The sequence below is a fragment of the Fusarium poae genome, chromosome 3 (genome assembly GCF_019609905.1).
Source record: "Fusarium poae strain DAOMC 252244 chromosome 3, whole genome shotgun sequence".
Lineage (NCBI taxonomy): Eukaryota > Fungi > Ascomycota > Sordariomycetes > Hypocreales > Nectriaceae > Fusarium > Fusarium poae.
The window spans coordinates 7,042,877-7,060,199 of record NC_058401.1 but is presented as its reverse complement, the minus strand read 5'-3'; the positions used below and the strand labels follow the sequence as shown (position 1 = coordinate 7,060,199).

The 17,323-nt window shown below is 41.2% G+C and overlaps 8 protein-coding genes across 8 annotated transcripts; 5 read left to right on the top strand and 3 right to left on the bottom strand.

Annotated features, from left to right (window-relative positions):
* Window positions 1-194: 194 nt before the first annotated feature.
* On the bottom strand, window positions 195-969 carry FPOAC1_009761 (uncharacterized protein; the record flags this gene model as incomplete). Its single annotated transcript, XM_044854182.1, has 2 exons — window positions 195-730; window positions 801-969. 2 exons carry the CDS (start codon window positions 967-969, stop codon window positions 195-197), a joined length of 705 nt encoding a protein of 234 aa, XP_044706852.1.
* A 1,115-nt stretch (window positions 970-2,084) lies between these two features.
* FPOAC1_009760 (uncharacterized protein) lies at window positions 2,085-2,489 on the top strand (the record flags this gene model as incomplete). Its single annotated transcript, XM_044854181.1, has 1 exon — window positions 2,085-2,489. One exon carries the CDS (start codon window positions 2,085-2,087, stop codon window positions 2,487-2,489), a length of 405 nt encoding a protein of 134 aa, XP_044706851.1.
* A 3,264-nt stretch (window positions 2,490-5,753) lies between these two features.
* FPOAC1_009759 (uncharacterized protein) lies at window positions 5,754-7,223 on the top strand (the record flags this gene model as incomplete). Its single annotated transcript, XM_044854180.1, has 2 exons — window positions 5,754-7,130; window positions 7,221-7,223. 2 exons carry the CDS (start codon window positions 5,754-5,756, stop codon window positions 7,221-7,223), a joined length of 1,380 nt encoding a protein of 459 aa, XP_044706850.1.
* Window positions 7,224-8,019: 796 nt separating this feature from the next.
* Window positions 8,020-9,250, top strand: FPOAC1_009758 (uncharacterized protein; the record flags this gene model as incomplete). Its single annotated transcript, XM_044854179.1, has 3 exons — window positions 8,020-8,311; window positions 8,364-8,804; window positions 8,862-9,250. 3 exons carry the CDS (start codon window positions 8,020-8,022, stop codon window positions 9,248-9,250), a joined length of 1,122 nt encoding a protein of 373 aa, XP_044706849.1.
* A 231-nt stretch (window positions 9,251-9,481) lies between these two features.
* On the bottom strand, window positions 9,482-11,890 carry FPOAC1_009757 (uncharacterized protein; the record flags this gene model as incomplete). The annotated part of the gene is made up of 5 exons (XM_044854178.1): window positions 9,482-9,568; window positions 9,634-10,965; window positions 11,023-11,054; window positions 11,105-11,610; window positions 11,865-11,890. The coding sequence occupies 5 exons, from the start codon at window positions 11,888-11,890 to the stop codon at window positions 9,482-9,484; spliced, it is 1,983 nt and encodes a 660-aa protein (XP_044706848.1).
* Window positions 11,891-12,151: 261 nt separating this feature from the next.
* FPOAC1_009756 (uncharacterized protein) lies at window positions 12,152-13,197 on the top strand (the record flags this gene model as incomplete). Its single annotated transcript, XM_044854177.1, has 2 exons — window positions 12,152-13,038; window positions 13,086-13,197. 2 exons carry the CDS (start codon window positions 12,152-12,154, stop codon window positions 13,195-13,197), a joined length of 999 nt encoding a protein of 332 aa, XP_044706847.1.
* Window positions 13,198-13,617: 420 nt separating this feature from the next.
* Window positions 13,618-14,668, bottom strand: FPOAC1_009755 (uncharacterized protein; the record flags this gene model as incomplete). The annotated part of the gene is made up of 4 exons (XM_044854176.1): window positions 13,618-13,620; window positions 13,672-13,746; window positions 13,796-14,167; window positions 14,216-14,668. 4 exons carry the CDS (start codon window positions 14,666-14,668, stop codon window positions 13,618-13,620), a joined length of 903 nt encoding a protein of 300 aa, XP_044706846.1.
* Window positions 14,669-16,036: 1,368 nt separating this feature from the next.
* FPOAC1_009754 (uncharacterized protein) lies at window positions 16,037-17,089 on the top strand (the record flags this gene model as incomplete). Its single annotated transcript, XM_044854175.1, has 1 exon — window positions 16,037-17,089. One exon carries the CDS (start codon window positions 16,037-16,039, stop codon window positions 17,087-17,089), a length of 1,053 nt encoding a protein of 350 aa, XP_044706845.1.
* Window positions 17,090-17,323: the final 234 nt, after the last annotated feature.

Below are 17,323 nucleotides of genomic sequence, written 5' to 3'. Positions count from 1 at the left end.
TCAAGGATCCGCAGCGTGACTCGGATTAAACGTTTTGTACCAAAGGCTATTTATTGTGACATGTCCCTTTCCAGTATTCTGACCATGTTGTAGACTAGCTATACTGATTGGGTGTTCCAACATACCAAAGACAGACTCGTGTATACAGAAATAGACCAATCCACGTTTGCTATTGCTACGGATACCTCAGTATCTTAGTAGCGATAGTCAGTCCTGACGATTTCGTAGTTGATGCGCGACCACAAGACACAAGTCTCCCCTCCCTTTGAAGACGCCCTCCATCCGCGGCCACTGAATTCACGAGCCCTTTTCTGTGTCCAGTCCGCATCGTTTCGCACATCCTGAGTGCCAATCCACGTATCGCCACCACTAACCATCTTTGCCTTGTAGATAGCGTTAGCGCCCTTGTTTGAGCCAGCGAGGACGAGGTTCTTCCAGCTAGATCCGAGAGGCCAACTGCCACCAGGGTGGCCGCGAGCCCATCGATACATGGCTTGTACACCGCCAGAGTAAGGTCCGTTCGGTCCTGTGTGGTCCTGCCTTTTGTGATCACGGCAGTAGTCGGAAGCCGTATCAGCGCCGAAGCCACTTTTATCGCCGGGGCGGGCACCCTGGCGTTTACTAAAGCCCTGTCTATCGTCGGCCACGTTGCGATCCTCAACAAAGTCACGGGCAACCCAAACAACGACATGATCTCCATCATCACGCTTGACCATGGAGTGCTTGTACACTGTAATTGAAGGTGGTCGGTCAGCATCATTCCAGAGGGTAGATAAGAAGGGTAATCAATGGAGTCTTACTCTCGGTTGTATTCACCCCATGGATGTCGGCGAGCTCAAGATCACGAGCATCGAGGACATCGTCGCGCTTGAAGAGCACGAGGGTACCCTCAGTTTCGTCGATGTCTGCAACTGGCGCAGCTACAGCAGAAGTAGCTAGCAGCCCAGGGAGGAGGTATTTGAAGAGCATCTTGATTTTTTGCAAGGTATATTGAGGAGGATAAAAAGGAAGCGATGGTCGTCAAGTTCTTGGTAATTGTCCTTGTTCTCCAAAGGGAATATCTTCCAACAATGCCGCGGGATGCTTGATTATTTATACCTTTTCTCCTCGCAACTCGTCACTGAAATCTCTAATATTGATCATGCCTTGTTGTTAGTCTTGCATTCATCATCTATCATCAGCTCATTTTGGTTGTCGTCTTGGTGCTGCAAGAATGTCTTGGCCATCTCAGACCATGACCTGCAAACATGCCACTATGAATCACACTTTTCAGTAATATTATGAGTGAATTCTTGCTATTCCTCAGGATACCGGCGGCTGATTCGTCTGTTCTGGTTTGCCAAGTTGCTGATCAACTTTGCCGGCTTATGCCAAGTTGACAACCGACTACAAGATGCATACTTTGCCAAGATCAGTCGACTTCGACCTTCTTCATCCAGGAATCACCGCAAAATACCAAGACCGGAAATGTGACCACAATGATGAAAATAAACATGCCAGTTTCAATCACTAGGCTCCCTATACCCAGCTGAACTTTGATCTGTGTACTCTCAGGGTGGGGGTCATGTATCTCAGCTGTAGGATCACCCGGTCCGCCCTGTGCCGTGGCTTGGCATATGCATATACTAGTACCCGGAGTGATTCGTTCACAATCTGCATGCTTGGAAAACGAGAGTCGGTTGGCACATGAGAAGGCTACGGCGGGAATATTGGACCATGACCGATTTGAACGTTTTATCGTAAGCGAGGTTTGAAAATCCGGTATAGTAAACAGTACTTCATGTACTCGTGCTAACTCTGTTCTGAAAGTTTCCCATCGTATTCGGAGAACAAACTCGAGTAGCACGTGACCCAAGACGCGTACTGCTTTCATGGATAAGATTGGTCTGTTCTATAGTGCGTGCTATACACAGTTAGTGGCCCAATCTTCTTGGACCACGTTGTTAGCTGCATGCATGGGTGCCAAATAACAAGGTGCGGCTGAATATGATATGATCAGGAATTTATTTGCAAAGTGCAATTTTAAAACTTACTCTGTTTTCTTGACACCCAGAAGTGACCTCTGGCTCATCTCGGAACCCATAATGCGATTGTTAAACGCAAAAACCCTCCAAGTCGAGGAGTTCATGGATCATAAAGTTCCGGAATATGCCATCCTTTCCCATACATGGGTTGCGGGACAAGAAGCTAGTTTACAGGATATGCAGAAGAAAGAAGGCAGAGAGCGATCAGGTTACGAAAAGATCAGAAAGACATGCGAGTTAGCTCTTCAGCATGACCTTGCTTATGCCTGGGTCGATACCTGCTGTATCGACAAGACCAGTAGTGCGGAACTGTCAGAAGCTATTAACTCAATGATGAGTTGGTATCAACGCTCTGAAGTGTGCTTCACCTATCTGGCCGATGTACCACCAGGCACAGATATTCAACAGCAGGAATCTGCATTTGCGAAGAGCCGTTGGTTTGAAAGAGGCTGGACCCCCAGTTAAAGACACAGTTAAAGATACATATTACTCTCTAGGGTAGGATATTAAGATAACAGGTCTATATATAATCTAGATTAATTATATAAATTTAGCCTCTAGATTTAGCCCTACTTTAATTTAATATTATAAATTACCTTAATAGAATCTCTATTCTCTAGTTATCTCTATATATTTTAAAGGAAATAATAGGCATAATAACTAAAAGACCTTACTATAAGTATAAAAAGGAAAAAGTATAATATTTTATCTCTATAGGCTATAACTCCTTAATTTATAGAGGATATCTATTATATAACCTTACTAAAGCCCTTATAATAACCCCTCTATAACTTAATAACCTTTCTATAATTATTATATAGCTCCCTGCTAATTATAGCCTATATCCCTAAGGTTACTATAATTAATACTTTAATAGTATATACTTATTATAATATAAAGTATAACCTATTAAAATAGTATTAAAACTATTTAAAAGATTTTCTTAATAAAGATAAAAAAATTTCTAATTAATTAAATTAAGGCTATAGTTTAAATTAATTATTTATTTAGCTAATTAATTAGCTATTAATTTTACTTTTTTAATAAAGAGATTATTTAATTAAGCTTTTAATTAATTAATTAGTCTTTTAAAGGTTATATAATTTTAAAAAAGAAAAAAGAGCTATAGAAGGTAATTACCTTTAATAAAGAAAGTTATTTTTAATAAAAGAAAAAAAGGTTTTAACTCTTTAATTATTTATATAAATAAATAACCTATAAAATAAAACTTCTTTTCTATTAATCTTTTAATTAATTAAATTAATTTATAAAGAAAAGCTTTTTTTAATAAAAAAAGCTATATATAATAAAAAAAACTAGCTATAGAAGAAAACTACCTTTAATAAAAAAAGCTACCTTTAATAAAGAAAGCTAGCTATTAGAAAAAGGTCTTAGCTTTTTAATTATTTTTATAAATAAAATGCCTATAAAATAAAACTTCTTTATTAATAGCTTCTTAATTAATTAAATTAACTATTAAAAAAGCTTTTTTTAATAAAGAAAGTTATAAAAAGTACTTTTTATATAGCTATAAAAAAAAGCTAATTACCTTTAATAAAGGAAATTAAATTATCCTTAGATTAATAAATTATATAATCTTTAATAATTAAGCTATTTATACTTAAAGCTAATTACCTTTATTAATTAAAATATCCTTTAACTAGATTAATTAATTTACTAAATTATCTTTATAGCTTACTAAAGAAAAAAAAGTCTTAGCTTTTTAATTATTTATATAAATAAAAAGCCTATAAAATAAAACTTCTATACTATTAATTTTTTAATTAATTAAATTAATTATAAAAAAAAGCTTTTTTTAATAAAAAAAAGCTATAAAAAGTACCTCTTATATAGTTATAAAAAGAAATTACTTTTATTAAAAATAATTAAATTATTTTTAAATAATAATAAATCTAGGTTTTTTTTAAATAAAAAGTTATATAATTCTTTATAATTAAGCTATTTATACTTAAAGCTAATTACCTTTATTAACTAGAATATCCTTTAGCTAGATTAATTAATTTTTATTAAGTTATCTTTAAATTATAAGTTAATTAAAAAGAGAAAAAAGTAATAATCTTAATAAAAAGATTAAATAATAGTTATAAATTTACTATTTAATAATTAAAGCTATAGTTAAGTATAAAATAGCTAGCCTATTTAATTTCCTAAGTAATTACTTTATTAATTAATTAATTAATTTATTAATTAATTATAAGCTAAAGACTTTTTATAATATTAAGAAATTATTTAAAGGGATTTCTTATTATATAATTCCTTTAGTTAAGTTCTTTTAATAGTAATATAAAAATACTACCTTTTAATTAATTAAATTAATTAAACTAGCCTTTTTTAAGCTTAATATATTATTTTTAGCTAATTAAAAGGCTTTCTTTAGTATAATTACTAATTTAAAGGAAATAATAAGTATAATAATTAAAAGACCTTATTATAAATATAAGGAAGAAAAGGTATAATATTTTATCTCTATAGGCTATAATTCCTTAATTTATAGAGGATATTTATTATATAACCTCACTAAAGCCCCTGTAATAACCCCTCTATAACCTAATAACCCTTCTATAACTATTATAATATAGTACCTTTATAGTTTTATATTAATAACCTTAACCTTTTAATTAAAGATATTAATAATATAAGTAATTTACTTTATTAAATAAATTAGCTACTATTAAATATATTTTATATTTATAATTATAAAGAAATCTTTTTTTTTAGCTTTTAATTTTTTATTTAATTCTAGCTTTTTATATAGCTTTATTAAAGCCTTTAGCTTTTTATAAAAATAATCTTTTTTAGCTTTTTTTTTCTTATTAAACTCTTTTTTTTTAATAAAAGTAAAAAAATCTAATAATTAAAAGTAATTAATTTAATAGTATTTTTATAATTATATATATTAAAATCCTAGTCTATAGAAAAAGCCTTTTTTCTTAATAAAGAATCCCTTAATAAAGGTATAAAGGCTAGCTTAATAGTCTTAAGTTTAAAATTATTATTATTATTATAATAAATATTAGTTTCTTTTAATAAGTTATAATAATATATATAATTTAATTAAATAATTAAGAAGTATATATATTATATTTATAATATAATTAATACTATAAATTAAAAGGAAAGATTATAATTAATTAATTATATAATTTTAATAAATTAATAATTATAAAAAGAAAAAATAGCTATTATATATATAGCTTAAAAGCTTCTTTTATATAATCTTTATTATAAAATTTAATTATTATTTTAATAGTTATAATATATATTTTTAATAAAAAAGTAAATAATTAAAAGAATCTTAATTTAATATATTAAGTTTTTAATCTATATAGATATTCTATTAAAAATTAGAGTTATTAAGAGGCTTAGACTAATATTTACTAGTAAAGTATAGAAAAAAATTAAATAGAAAGAAGCTAGACACTTCAAGAACTATTAGCACCGTCGAGGCTCATCTTTCTCTACGACGATTGGAGTTTCATATCTGAACGGGATGAGATCGTCGATATTATCACACAAGTTACAGGCATACATCAGAACTTCTTAACAACCTCACCCATGCCAAATCAGCACAGCGCTTCCGGGAGACGTCTTTTGCAATCTAGGCTCCATTCAGCAAGTATTGCCGAAAGGATGAGCTGGGCTTCGAAACGGGAAAGAACTAGAATCGAAGATACGGCATATAGTCTGCTAGGTATCTTTGGTATCAATATGCCTTTACTCTATGGTGAGGGCTCAAATGCATTCTTGCGATTACAAGAGGAGATCATGAAGCGTTCGGATGATCAAACTTTATTGGCTTGGTCTCTTCAACAGGATGACCCAGAAGAATCGGGAGTACTAGCTACCTCTCCAGCTGCATTCTCGGAATGCAAAGATTTCATTCCTTGCAGCGTGGGAACGCCGACACCGCCATTCCAAATAACCAACAAGGGCCTTCACATCGAGATGCCAATCTCAAGCGACAGCTTCACCTACGGGACATATGGGCTGCTACAATGCAGGACAAAACAAGATCCTACGACGATGATTGCTATTCCATTGGAAAGTGGCCGAGACGGCCTCTACGTGCGACGTAAGAAGCCACTATGTAACCTGAACTATCGGTACTGGTCAACCTGGCCATTGAGCTCAGCTAACCTACTCCCGAGTTCTTCTTTTGCAAGTAGCATAACCGAGTCTCCAAGCTACACGGTGTTCCTGAAGGACATTCCTGAAAACTTTTACATTGCAGAAGTCCGCCCACGGCACTGGAGACCTCAATCTGATGAGAGGATCATCATAGCAGAAACCCCTGAGAGTAAAGGCACATTTGATGATGCGCTAGTTCTGCTCAAAAGCTCCGTCAGTGGTGTCGATCCTTTGGTCGTGGAAGTCAGTGTGGCCATTCCTCCTGAAAAATACGGCTTTGTGGCATACTGCAAATTTGTCAAGGTTTCGGGAGAAGAGTTTTACGACAACACGTCTCTTTATACCTCATGGCGCTGGCGCGGAGCTATAGTGAGGGCGCATTCGATAATCAGGCCTGAAGCTAATTATGAGGTATCATACCGCTGCGAGCACCATTTTGGGAAGACACTTTTTCTGGTATCAGTCAAGCAGGAAGGCGTACAGGTGGAAGAAATCGCACCACAACGAGGCCCCGACATGATATTCCATGACTGGGATGCAGATTCTGATCCCTGGAGTGAGAGTATGATAGAGCTTGAAAAAGGATGGACAAGAATTCTTCAACGCCTCTCTTATCGTTGTCGAAACAGTCTTCGTGCCGTTGTTCGGTCACTTGCCCTTTCGCCTTGGATATTTGCGTTTGCGGTTGATCGACTTTTCATGGCGACTTTTAAACAACTGAGATTCAAGATACTACATATTTGGAAATGTCGTAATGATCATAAAATTGGGGGTGGTACAGCACTGTCTCTGAGCTACATTTCGTGGCAAATTTGGAAGATCATACACGCAATCCCATTTGCCAAACAGTTTGGTCGATTCCAGAAGACATATGCCATGGATGTCTTTCTTTTGTACATTTGTTGCAAATTGATCCCCTCAGAATTACTATCAGCTGTTCTTGAAAAGGACTACAAGGTATTGCTGGTGATATTACTCGGTTATGGGTTTCGTCGGGTATTGTCTGATAATGGGCTTGTGTATGACTACTGCCTCAGGTTGGGTTAGTAGAGTGGAATGTTTTGAAGCTTCAAAGGTATTGAGACCAAGAGCGTGGTGGTATCAAATGCATAGATATAACTTACTGACCCTCCACTTATATATCTTGCCACATATCGATCCATTACGGCCTAGCTGCGTGTTTCAAACTACTGACAAGGCATAGTAGGTCGTGACCTGACTGAACTTTTTGAATTTCCCTGGACTTTGCATTCTCTTTCCTAGAATGACAGCACTGGAAGCGGCCTATTACCCATATGTTTGTCTACTAGGGTACTGTGAAGTCTAGACCTTTAGACGTCAAAAGAAAAAAAAAGCCTTCTGACTTGGATACCAAATGCTTCATCATCAGCAACTACCATCTGCTCCTCAGCTGTGAAGAAAATTAATACCATTGGGTCGAGTCGGGTAATCTGGCTCAGCTGAAAGCAAGGTAACTGACCTGAATATCAAGTTCACGGGCCTCCCGGATTTAATAGCTTGCTGCATGTTGGTTCGACCCTGTATTTTTAGTTGGATTCCCACCTTCTGTCCTGATCCCGTGATTGGGCAGACACCATAAATACAGGGATTCGAGTGTAAGCGAGGACAATCGGACCATATAACTGGGGATTACTGGCCCAGTCAAGGCAATAGTTCAACAATCTATTTATTCCGTAGGCTTCTAGACTCACATCTAAGCATGGTTTGGTAAAGTAGGTGAAGCAAAGCTGGCCTCAGTGAATTATTTCATCTAGTTCTTAAATACAGGTTCGTTTCTGTTTTTACTCCTTTCTCCTACCAGAGTAGAAATCGTCCTCTTGACACAATGGTTGCCTTCAAGTCTTTTCTCATACTTCTTACGCTTGGCGCCGAAGCCCTTGCTGCAGCAGTCCCTGCATCAACTTGCTCCACTGCTCTGGGAACCAACACGGTTAAAAATGTCCCGACTTCTAGGGTTACTTCTATTAAGAAGATCACTATCACTAAGAAGGTTATTCGCAAGGTCAATATTATTGTTGTTCCTGTAGCCAAGACTTCTACTATTCGCAAGATAGAAACCTCGACATCTATCTCTACTGCTAACAAGAACACAAAGACTGCCACCAGCACTATTATTTGTAAATAATTTGTTTTGGAGTGCGTTGTTTCATTATGGCTAACTTGTAGTAGCTGAGTCTACTGTCGTCAGTTCGAGGACGTCCTGGAGCACCACTACCACCGTTACTTCAACCGTTACCACTAAGTTCATTACATCGACCGTCGCGAAACCTGCTGGGTTCACCGATATCAACAATCAACCTCTTACCTATAAGCGAGCTGTGAAAAAGAGAGTCACTACAATCACAACAGGCGTACCTGGTGGTTCCATGCCTCAAAGTGTCCGCTGTGTTAAGGAGATCCCCAGCTACAGCACCAAGACCATCACGACGACAGTCCAGGGACCACGCACTACTCTCAAGGCAGCCACAAAGTTCAAGACTATCACTAGCTTTACAACTGTCACATCTACAGAATACCCATCTGATGCTAGTACTACTGTCACAACAATTGAACGACCAACAACGACTTCTTTCGTTGATGTTACTTCCACCACCACTATCACTTCAAGTGGTAAGTTAACATATCCATGTCACTCTTATAACAGAACTATACTGATGAACTTTGAAGTTACTGTTGAGAGCCAAATACCTCAATCCACGGAATTTGATATCTGTTCAGAAGAGAATATTATGTCCACTGCCAATGGCGGCGTTGTCTCCGGCTTTGATCAATGGCAGGGTAACGGCTACGCTTTGAGCGTGGGTGGAGGCCTTAACGCTCGCTCTTGCTGCCAAATTTGCGCATCGCACGCCGACTGTCTGGGTTCCTATTTTAGAATCACTGGCGGTAGTTGCAATATTTACATTGCAGGTGATGCAGCTATTTGTGCCAATTCGGCTCAACCCATCATTGCTTTGTTCCGCACAAATCGGGATCTATCCATGTCAGTCCTCCTCAGCAATGGCCCTTGTGGACAATGGAAGAATGATGGCGATGCTACGCCGACGTCCGCTTGAGTCTTGAGCTTGTAGAATCTTGGTTGTCACAATCAGTTCCGGACTGAAAGTAGTCTTCTCATATATCTCAACCCAGGCTCAGCATCAACTCAGCTTATAGCGGAGGTAAATCTGGTTTAGAAATGGAAATATATTTTGGTTTCTTGTATTTTGTCTTTGAGGTTACTGGCATTTCTTGACTAGAATTTGGACAACCTGTGTCACTTCTTTCTTATTGTCCCCTCCACTCGTCTACAAAGGCCCAGCTGTTTCCATGAGCCACATGTCGAGGTCAATTTCATTGATACTTGGGTCCTGGAACTGATTGTCGATGAATGTCTAAAACGCCATGTTAGCATTAAGCCATGCGATCACAATTACTAAGAAGATACAAGTTGACGTACCCAGTCAATACTATCCATCATATCCAAATCGTTGATCTGGTATAAAGAATCATTAGTTAGGCTACTCGATGACTCTGCATCCAGAGTCTGCCATGATCCGGAATCCGCTGGTAGAGACGATGTACTCAAAAAGTCGTTTACGCGTTCCATTGTGGAGTCCAAAGCGTGAGCAACTGTACGTGCTTCGGAGCAAAGGTCTCCAGCAACAACCCATATCTTGTGAGCATTTTGAATGATTGCCAAGTACCCCTGTACTTCTTGATAGGCAGCTGGGCTAGGAGGATAATCTGCGCCGAGCCGAATAGTCATTGTCAGATCTAAGCAGATCACCATCGCCGCCAACGTAAAGTCACTGAGTGTTAAGGTCGTGATCATCCACTTCATATCGTGGAGCTGACCACCAGTTTCCGTAACTCGGTCCATCTCTGCCTGTCTCTCCAGCAATCGCCTAGCTGCTTCCAGACAAGCCTTTCTGGAAGGATCAGAACGACTATCTTGTCGATGCATCAGATGCTGACGATGAAGAACAATGATACTCTTCAAGTGCAAAATTTCGAGCGTAGTTCTAGTCAAGATAACACTCGCCTCCTCTGTGAGGAAGTTCGTAAGAGGTTTGTACTTGAAGTGATCAGGGATGTTTGCATACACTTGGCGGACCTCTGCGTCAAGAGTGATTGTGGTTTCATGTGAAGGCGAAGCGGGAGATCGTGTATGCTTGACAACTTGCTTGAACTTGGCCATAACCGACGCTTTCACAATGGAATAAAGGATCGTGGTGTTTTCCGACAGAGGTCTGGACGGCGGTAGCTCTGTAATGTCGGGATGCAATTGGTTCTGGTCCAGGTTCCTGGGGAGTTCTGTATCGCAAGATTCCGAAGGTACCATGCTAGGAAACCCTAGCTGGAATGATATAAGGGAATCAAGCTGATATATACAAGCCCAAACTCTACGTCTCATCTCGCCATCGAAAGCAGAAATGTTCTCGTTGGGTACCTTGAACGAGTCGCGATGGTAGCCTTTGCTTATTGCAAGCTGTACTACCCGTCCCATAAGAAACCAAAGGTTGGTGTCAGACGCCTTCGATCGAAGCGAGCAGCCAACCAGGTGCAGCAGAAGGACTTCAACGGCGTGTTCCGTAGACGAGATATAGTTGCTGAGGAGAAGACATTGCTGTGTCTTGGTAGACAAATCTTTACTAGATGGAACTGGGACAGAGGAGGGAAGGACCATGCCTGAAGCTTCGTATACGCCTGTCGCTAAACTTAGTAGAGCGAAGAGCAGAGCGATCCATATGGTGGAGGTATCTCTTGGTGCTTTCCAAAAGGCTTCGTACTGTGGAAATCCTGCCAGTCAGTAGTGCTCAACATTCACCTTGACCGAATTTCATACCTCGCGCTGGAACTTGACAGGATGCAAGACTGCTGTTACCGCTTCATTAGTAGGTGCGATCTCAAGGAAAATTTCTACTTACGCATCATGGTATAGTGCCACCTGAAAAACATGGATATTAGAGTATCGCATACTTGTCTTGGGGGTAATGTTGCCAGAATACCTTCATGGCTCACTCCTTGAGAAGATCCAAAATCCAAGTCTGGACTCATCCTCCCAGGTGCTCCAGGGCTAACGCCAGGCGACTTTTTGGACAAGACTTGCTCTTTGTCTTGTGGACTGTCATAGGGAAGTTCTTGGCGGATCGCCTTGATGTTCTCTAATATGGAGGACCAATGGCTTGAGTCAACGTGGTCCGCTAATCCTGGGGGCATCGCGTTGTTGCTGCCAACACCTCTAGACTCGATAGAGGCAGGGGTAACGATAGACGCGCTACCATTCCCAACTGTCAATGTCTCGTCGCTAATGCTCAGTGATGCCATGGGATCTCGCTGTTGAGCCACGATGGTCAACAATCCTTCCAAATGCTTGAGCCGTTCGGCAACTGAACTGCCACTGACGCTGCCTTTGTCGACCCGTCGCTCATTCCTGTCGGCATTAGAAGCATAGTGACATATGGACTGTTTGTTTCGTCGAACACAGGAGTCACACGGTAGACTTCTGTCACACTTCAGCCTGGTCATGTCAGCCATTTTTCATTCTGTCAACAACCATGATGAGACAGACGTACTTTCGCGTTCGACAAGGCTCGCAAGACTTGGGTGGTCGATTGCGTTTCTCCACTTTCGCTTTGACAATCAGCATCCCCATGGTTTCCAATTGATCTTATGGCGCATTCATACCTGTTCCAGTCATTCTTCTTTTGCATGGAAGTTGGTGAGATTATGTTTGGTATGCAAAGGGAGATAAGCAAGATCCGCAATGGACTATGGAGGCGGATTTAGTAGCCCCGCTGGAAGATGATTGGTTGTTGGTGTCAGCGGCGTTATTAAATCCGCTCTTGAGAAGGAGATTACGGAAAAGAAAGATATATATAAACAGCAAGAATATCATATAGAAACAATTCAATACAATATCACTAAACAATCTATTACCATTCATCACTTCACTCAAATCAAAATCAATAATCATGGTCATGTCAATCATCTCAGGTGTCTACGGCATCAGTTCCACCTTCTACTCCAACCTATTCATCACTCTTCCATACCCAGAGACCAAGGATGACCTATCCGACAAAGTCATGATTGTATCTGGTTCCAACCAAGGCTTAGGCTTTGAGTCCAGCCAACACCTCCTCCGTCTTGGCCTCGGAAAGCTCATCATGGCTGTTCGCAGTCTCGAAAAAGGCGAAGAAGCTCGTCAAGAATTATTGAAGTTGACAAAGCGAGAGCCCGAGTCAATCGAGGTATGGTTTCTTGACATGGCAAACTACGAATCTGTCAAGTCATTTTCTTCCAGGGCAAACACTTTGCCCAGACTTGACGTTGTGCTCGCCAATGCTGGCCTTGCAACTTCAGCTGAGTTTACCACTGCCGAAGACAATGAACGTACCATCACTGTCAATGTCATCTCAACATTTCTTCTCTTCTTCCTTCTACTTCCAAAGCTCCGCAAATCTTCCTACCCAGGAAAATTCGTCATTCCCAACTCAGCTACACACTACTGGGCTCCCACCAAAGAGCTCATTCCCGACGAAAAGGCCGGGCCCATCTTCTCTCGCCTCAACGACCCAGTCAAATCCAACATGGTCATGCGATACTACGTATCCAAGCTCATGGTTCTTTATCTTACGAGGGAGATCGCGGGCCGTCTTGGCAGTACCGAGAAGAATGGAGTGATTATCAATACCCCGAACCCCAGCTATTGCAAGTCTGGCTTGTTGCGGGAAAAGCAGGAATCCACGCCTCCAGACTTCTTGGCTCGGACGTCAGAAATGGGGAGTCGTGCGCTTGTCACTGGCGTTCTTGCTGGTCCTGAATCTAACGGGCAATACATGAATAATTGCCAAATCCATGAGTAAGTCAAATTGTCGAATTTATGGTGTTGAAGCTGATGAAATACAGACCGGCGTGTCATGTCACCAACAAGATGGGTTCTCAGATACAGACTGCCTTATACAAGGAGCTCCTTCAGAAGTTGGAAGCCATTGCGCCTGGCGTCACCAAGAATCTGTAATTGGGAACAGTCTTTTGTTTCTGTTGTTCATTTCGACTCCATGTTTCTTTTGTCATTTGTTGTCATATCTATATCTGTTATTTTTCTCCTCCTTAGTTGGTTAATACGTTATATCTCAAGACTGAAGAGCGCTTATTTTCTTGTTGGGACTTGAATGGTTATGTGTAGTTACCCTGGTTACTGATTCCTTACTAAACTTTCACATGTCAAATCTCCGATGCACTCGCGAATTCAGTTAGTTAACCACTATGTCCAATGAGAAATTTGTTTGTGAGTCTTGAATTGTTTCTATATACAATATTGGAAACTATAGTTCTTAGAAAGTTAAAAATGACGGATAAGACTGCTCCAAAATTTCCGGCAACGATATCATGGTTTCAGATACTTCAGATCCAGGCCAATTCGTTTTTGACAGACGATTTACTGCGCATGTCGTTAGTAGTTACTTAGTGGCCAGGATGGGAGACGTCTTACAACAAGACCGAAGAACTTTAGGTCCTCATCGGGGAAGTGGTCAACAGCGTGGGTAACACCGTTGCCCAAGAAAGTCTACAAAGTCGTTAGTCATTATTCTTTTTTCACAGTCCACTTTTCTTACCTCAAGCTTGTCACCAAAGACCTCTCGCTTGTAAGGGCTGCGAGGGAAGTTGTTGGTAGTAGACTTGGGAGTAGCAGAGTAGCCAAAGACACCAGTCCACTGCTTGATGGTCTCGTAGTAGTTCTGGACGTTGAGAGTGGGGTCGGCGGTTCCGTGGTAGATCTGCATCTTGGGGCGAGCTCCGTTGTAGCCAGGGTACATGTCCTTGACAACGTTGGCCCACTGCTGCTGAGTCCATCGGGACTGGCCCTGAGAGCAAGTCGAGTTCCAAGCGGCGGCCTGGTTAGCCTGGCTCTTGAAGCAACCAGCAGGGACACCAGCGTAGACAATTGCCGCGGAGAAAATATCGGGGTAGGTAGCAGCCATGACGTTCTGATATTGTTAGTTCCTTGTTCGTAGTCGCCATTCAATCGCACTCACCGTCATCATAGCACCAGAAGAGTCACCAGTGACAAAGACTCTCTTGGAGTCACCGCTGTAGTTCTTGAGAACATGCTTGACCATGTTGGCGATAGAGGTGCTGCAACCACCACCCTCGTGGGTCAAAGTCATCTTGGACGAAACATCCCAGCAGTTACCAGGAGTGTAAGGAGTCTGAGGGTAGATGACGATGAATCCGTACTTCTCAGCATTGGAAGCCCACTTGTTGCTCTGGTAGTAAGCCTGAGCAGTACCGGTGCAGTAGTGAAGACCGACAACCACGGCAGGGTTCTGCTTCAGGTTCTTGGGAACGTAAAGGAACATACGAGTTCCTGTAGGGTTGTTGCCATAGTTGTTGACTTCTGTGAGAGCTGATCGAGGGACGAGTTCAGCGCCAAGAACGGCGCTGACAAGGGTGAAGACCCAGACACTAATGATGGATGACAGCTTCATGGTGTAAACCAGGAATGAATGTGAGAATAACATGCCAAGAGGATACTCAAGAAAAGAGCGATGAGATGGCCTTATTTATTCTAGAATATCTACTCTATGGGGCAAAACAGGCGGAGATATGGATCTTGTCTGCTGACTTTGCTCCAACAAGTGCGGACCTGTACCCTCCGCTGCCGTGTTTTCCACGGTAATGAAAGTCTGAAACTGGGCATAGATCTATCTATGTCCCTGTCTTTAGATCTGGGGCAGGCATGTCGTCTCCACAAGATACCATGAGTTGTTGTTGCAGTATCGGTGTGAGGATACGAATCCGGCTATTATCTCATATGCCGGGTGGAACTTTTGGCTGCAGTCCCCGCGAAATAACATGCAGTTGTGATTTCTTTTTAGGAAACGAATCATCTTCTCATTCGATCAGAGGATAAAATGGTGATTTTAGCCAGTGTAATAACCGATCGTGGGATGTTTCAGTGGGGATTAGACTGGCCTTGAAACCTCGAGCCTTTCCAGATTTGGTGTGGAGATGGAAATCCCGGTTAAATTGACGCTGGAAATGTATTCCACCAATAGCAGCAATGTTTATGCCAAGATCCTTAAAACATATCTTTTATTACCTGGTTTATTACCACGATAAACCCTCTCGTTATCAAGTCTAAGAACTCAGTGTCCATGTGGAGTGTTTACAGTAGGACGAAAGGTGGGTGATATCTGATGACATAGGATTCTGGTCTAACTGAAAAATTCGGTAGATCATGCATCGTATTTGAAGCAGTAGGCCATCATCTGAGTCAAGATTTCAAACGAGATTGAAATGAATCAGATCATAACAACATTCCTGACGATGCTAGTATCATGTGATAATCAGAAGCTCATCCTCCAAGACGTTGGAAATGTATACCGGTCCGGTCAATCTCAGCTTCGATGGTTGATGATAGCCACTTATTGGACTCTACTCTGTTAGCAAGTATTTGGTAGACGTTGCAAAGTATTACATTCATTCAGTAATGGGATGCTTTAGCACTTATATACTGGAAGTAACATTGACCAATCAACCCAGCCGGCAGTTCAAGCTCCGTGTATGACATATCGAACGACGGTAATTCTATTCCGAAGTTTCCTTTCCGCTTCCAGAAGCCAGGTTTCATTCATTATTAAGGACGAAAACCCCTGTCGGAATAACTGCTGAGAAGACCAAGCGCCACACGCTAATTCGAGGGAAATTGACAATCCCTGTTACGATCATACACAACTCGGCGAATTTAGCAGCGTTCACCCTTGCACGGCTAGCAATGCTACTTAAGAAGACGTGTTTCTGCAACCCAGGAAAAGAAAAGGAATTTCAGTTGCGCATCGCGAAACTAAGTCAAGATGGCGACCCTTGCACGTCTTTTGGTCTTCCTGTCTTACCTCTCAGTCTCTCTCGCTCTGCAATTTCGCGGCGTTGACTGGTCTTCTGTTGCTGTCGAGGAACAGAAGGGCATTAAGTACACCAACAGTGCCGGCGCGGCTCAGCCACTGGAGCAGATCCTCGCTGCAAATGGCGTCAACTCGGTTCGCCAACGTGTTTGGGTGAACCCTTCCAATGGCGAATACAACCTCGACTACAACATCAAGCTCGCCAAGCGTGCAAAGGCTGCGGGCATGAGCGTCTACTTGACGTTGCACTTTAGCGACACTTGGGCTGATCCTGGCCACCAAGCTATTCCTCGCGGATGGCCTACCGGCATTGATGATCTGGCATGGAGACTTTACAACTACACTCTTGAAGTGTCCAACGCTTTCCAGGCCGCTGGTGTTCCTCCCGCTCTCATCTCCATCGGCAATGAAATCACCGCTGGTCTCCTCTTCCCTACCGGATCGACAAAGTCATACTACAACATCGGTCGTCTTCTCAACTCTGCTTCCTACGGCATCAAGGATTCTCGTCTTAGCCCAAAGCCCAAGATCATGATCCATCTCGACAAGGGCTGGGACTGGGGTACTCAAGAGTACTTTTACACTCAGGTTCTCAACCAAAAGGGACTCACTCTCGATGCTTTCGACGCCATGGGTGTTTCTTTCTACCCCTTCTATGGATCAGGTGCCACCTTTTCGGCTCTCGAAACTTCGCTCACCAACATGGCCAACCGATGGGGAAAGCAGATCTTTGTCAGCGAGCTTGACTGGCCTACTTCGTGCCCTTCTCCTGCGCAGCCCTTTCCCAGCGACATGAAGAATATTCCTTTCTCTGCCGCTGGTCAGACCCAGTTTATTCAGAAGGTGGCCAGTATCGTTAGCAAGGTTCGAGGTGGCGCTGGATTGTTCTATTGGGAACCTGCTTGGATGAACAACCAAGCTCTTGGATCTTCGTGTCCTTCCAATACGCTGTTCGCGTGGCCAGGAAAGGCTCTTTCTAGTCTTGCCGTCTTCAAGAGTATCTAGAGCATTGTTGTGATATGCTAGTATAGCAACGATCAAGTATATAGTTTTATCAATGAACATAGCATATCATTCGAGCATGTGAAATTTTATCATTTCTTGATTCGCAATTGAAAAGTTTAGCGACTGATATCACATATTCTAGCACTAACCTAATACGTAATTAAAGACGACTTTCTTTCAGGGCACTTCTTCGCTTTCATATCTCTCAGCTACCGATATTCAAATTGAAACCCT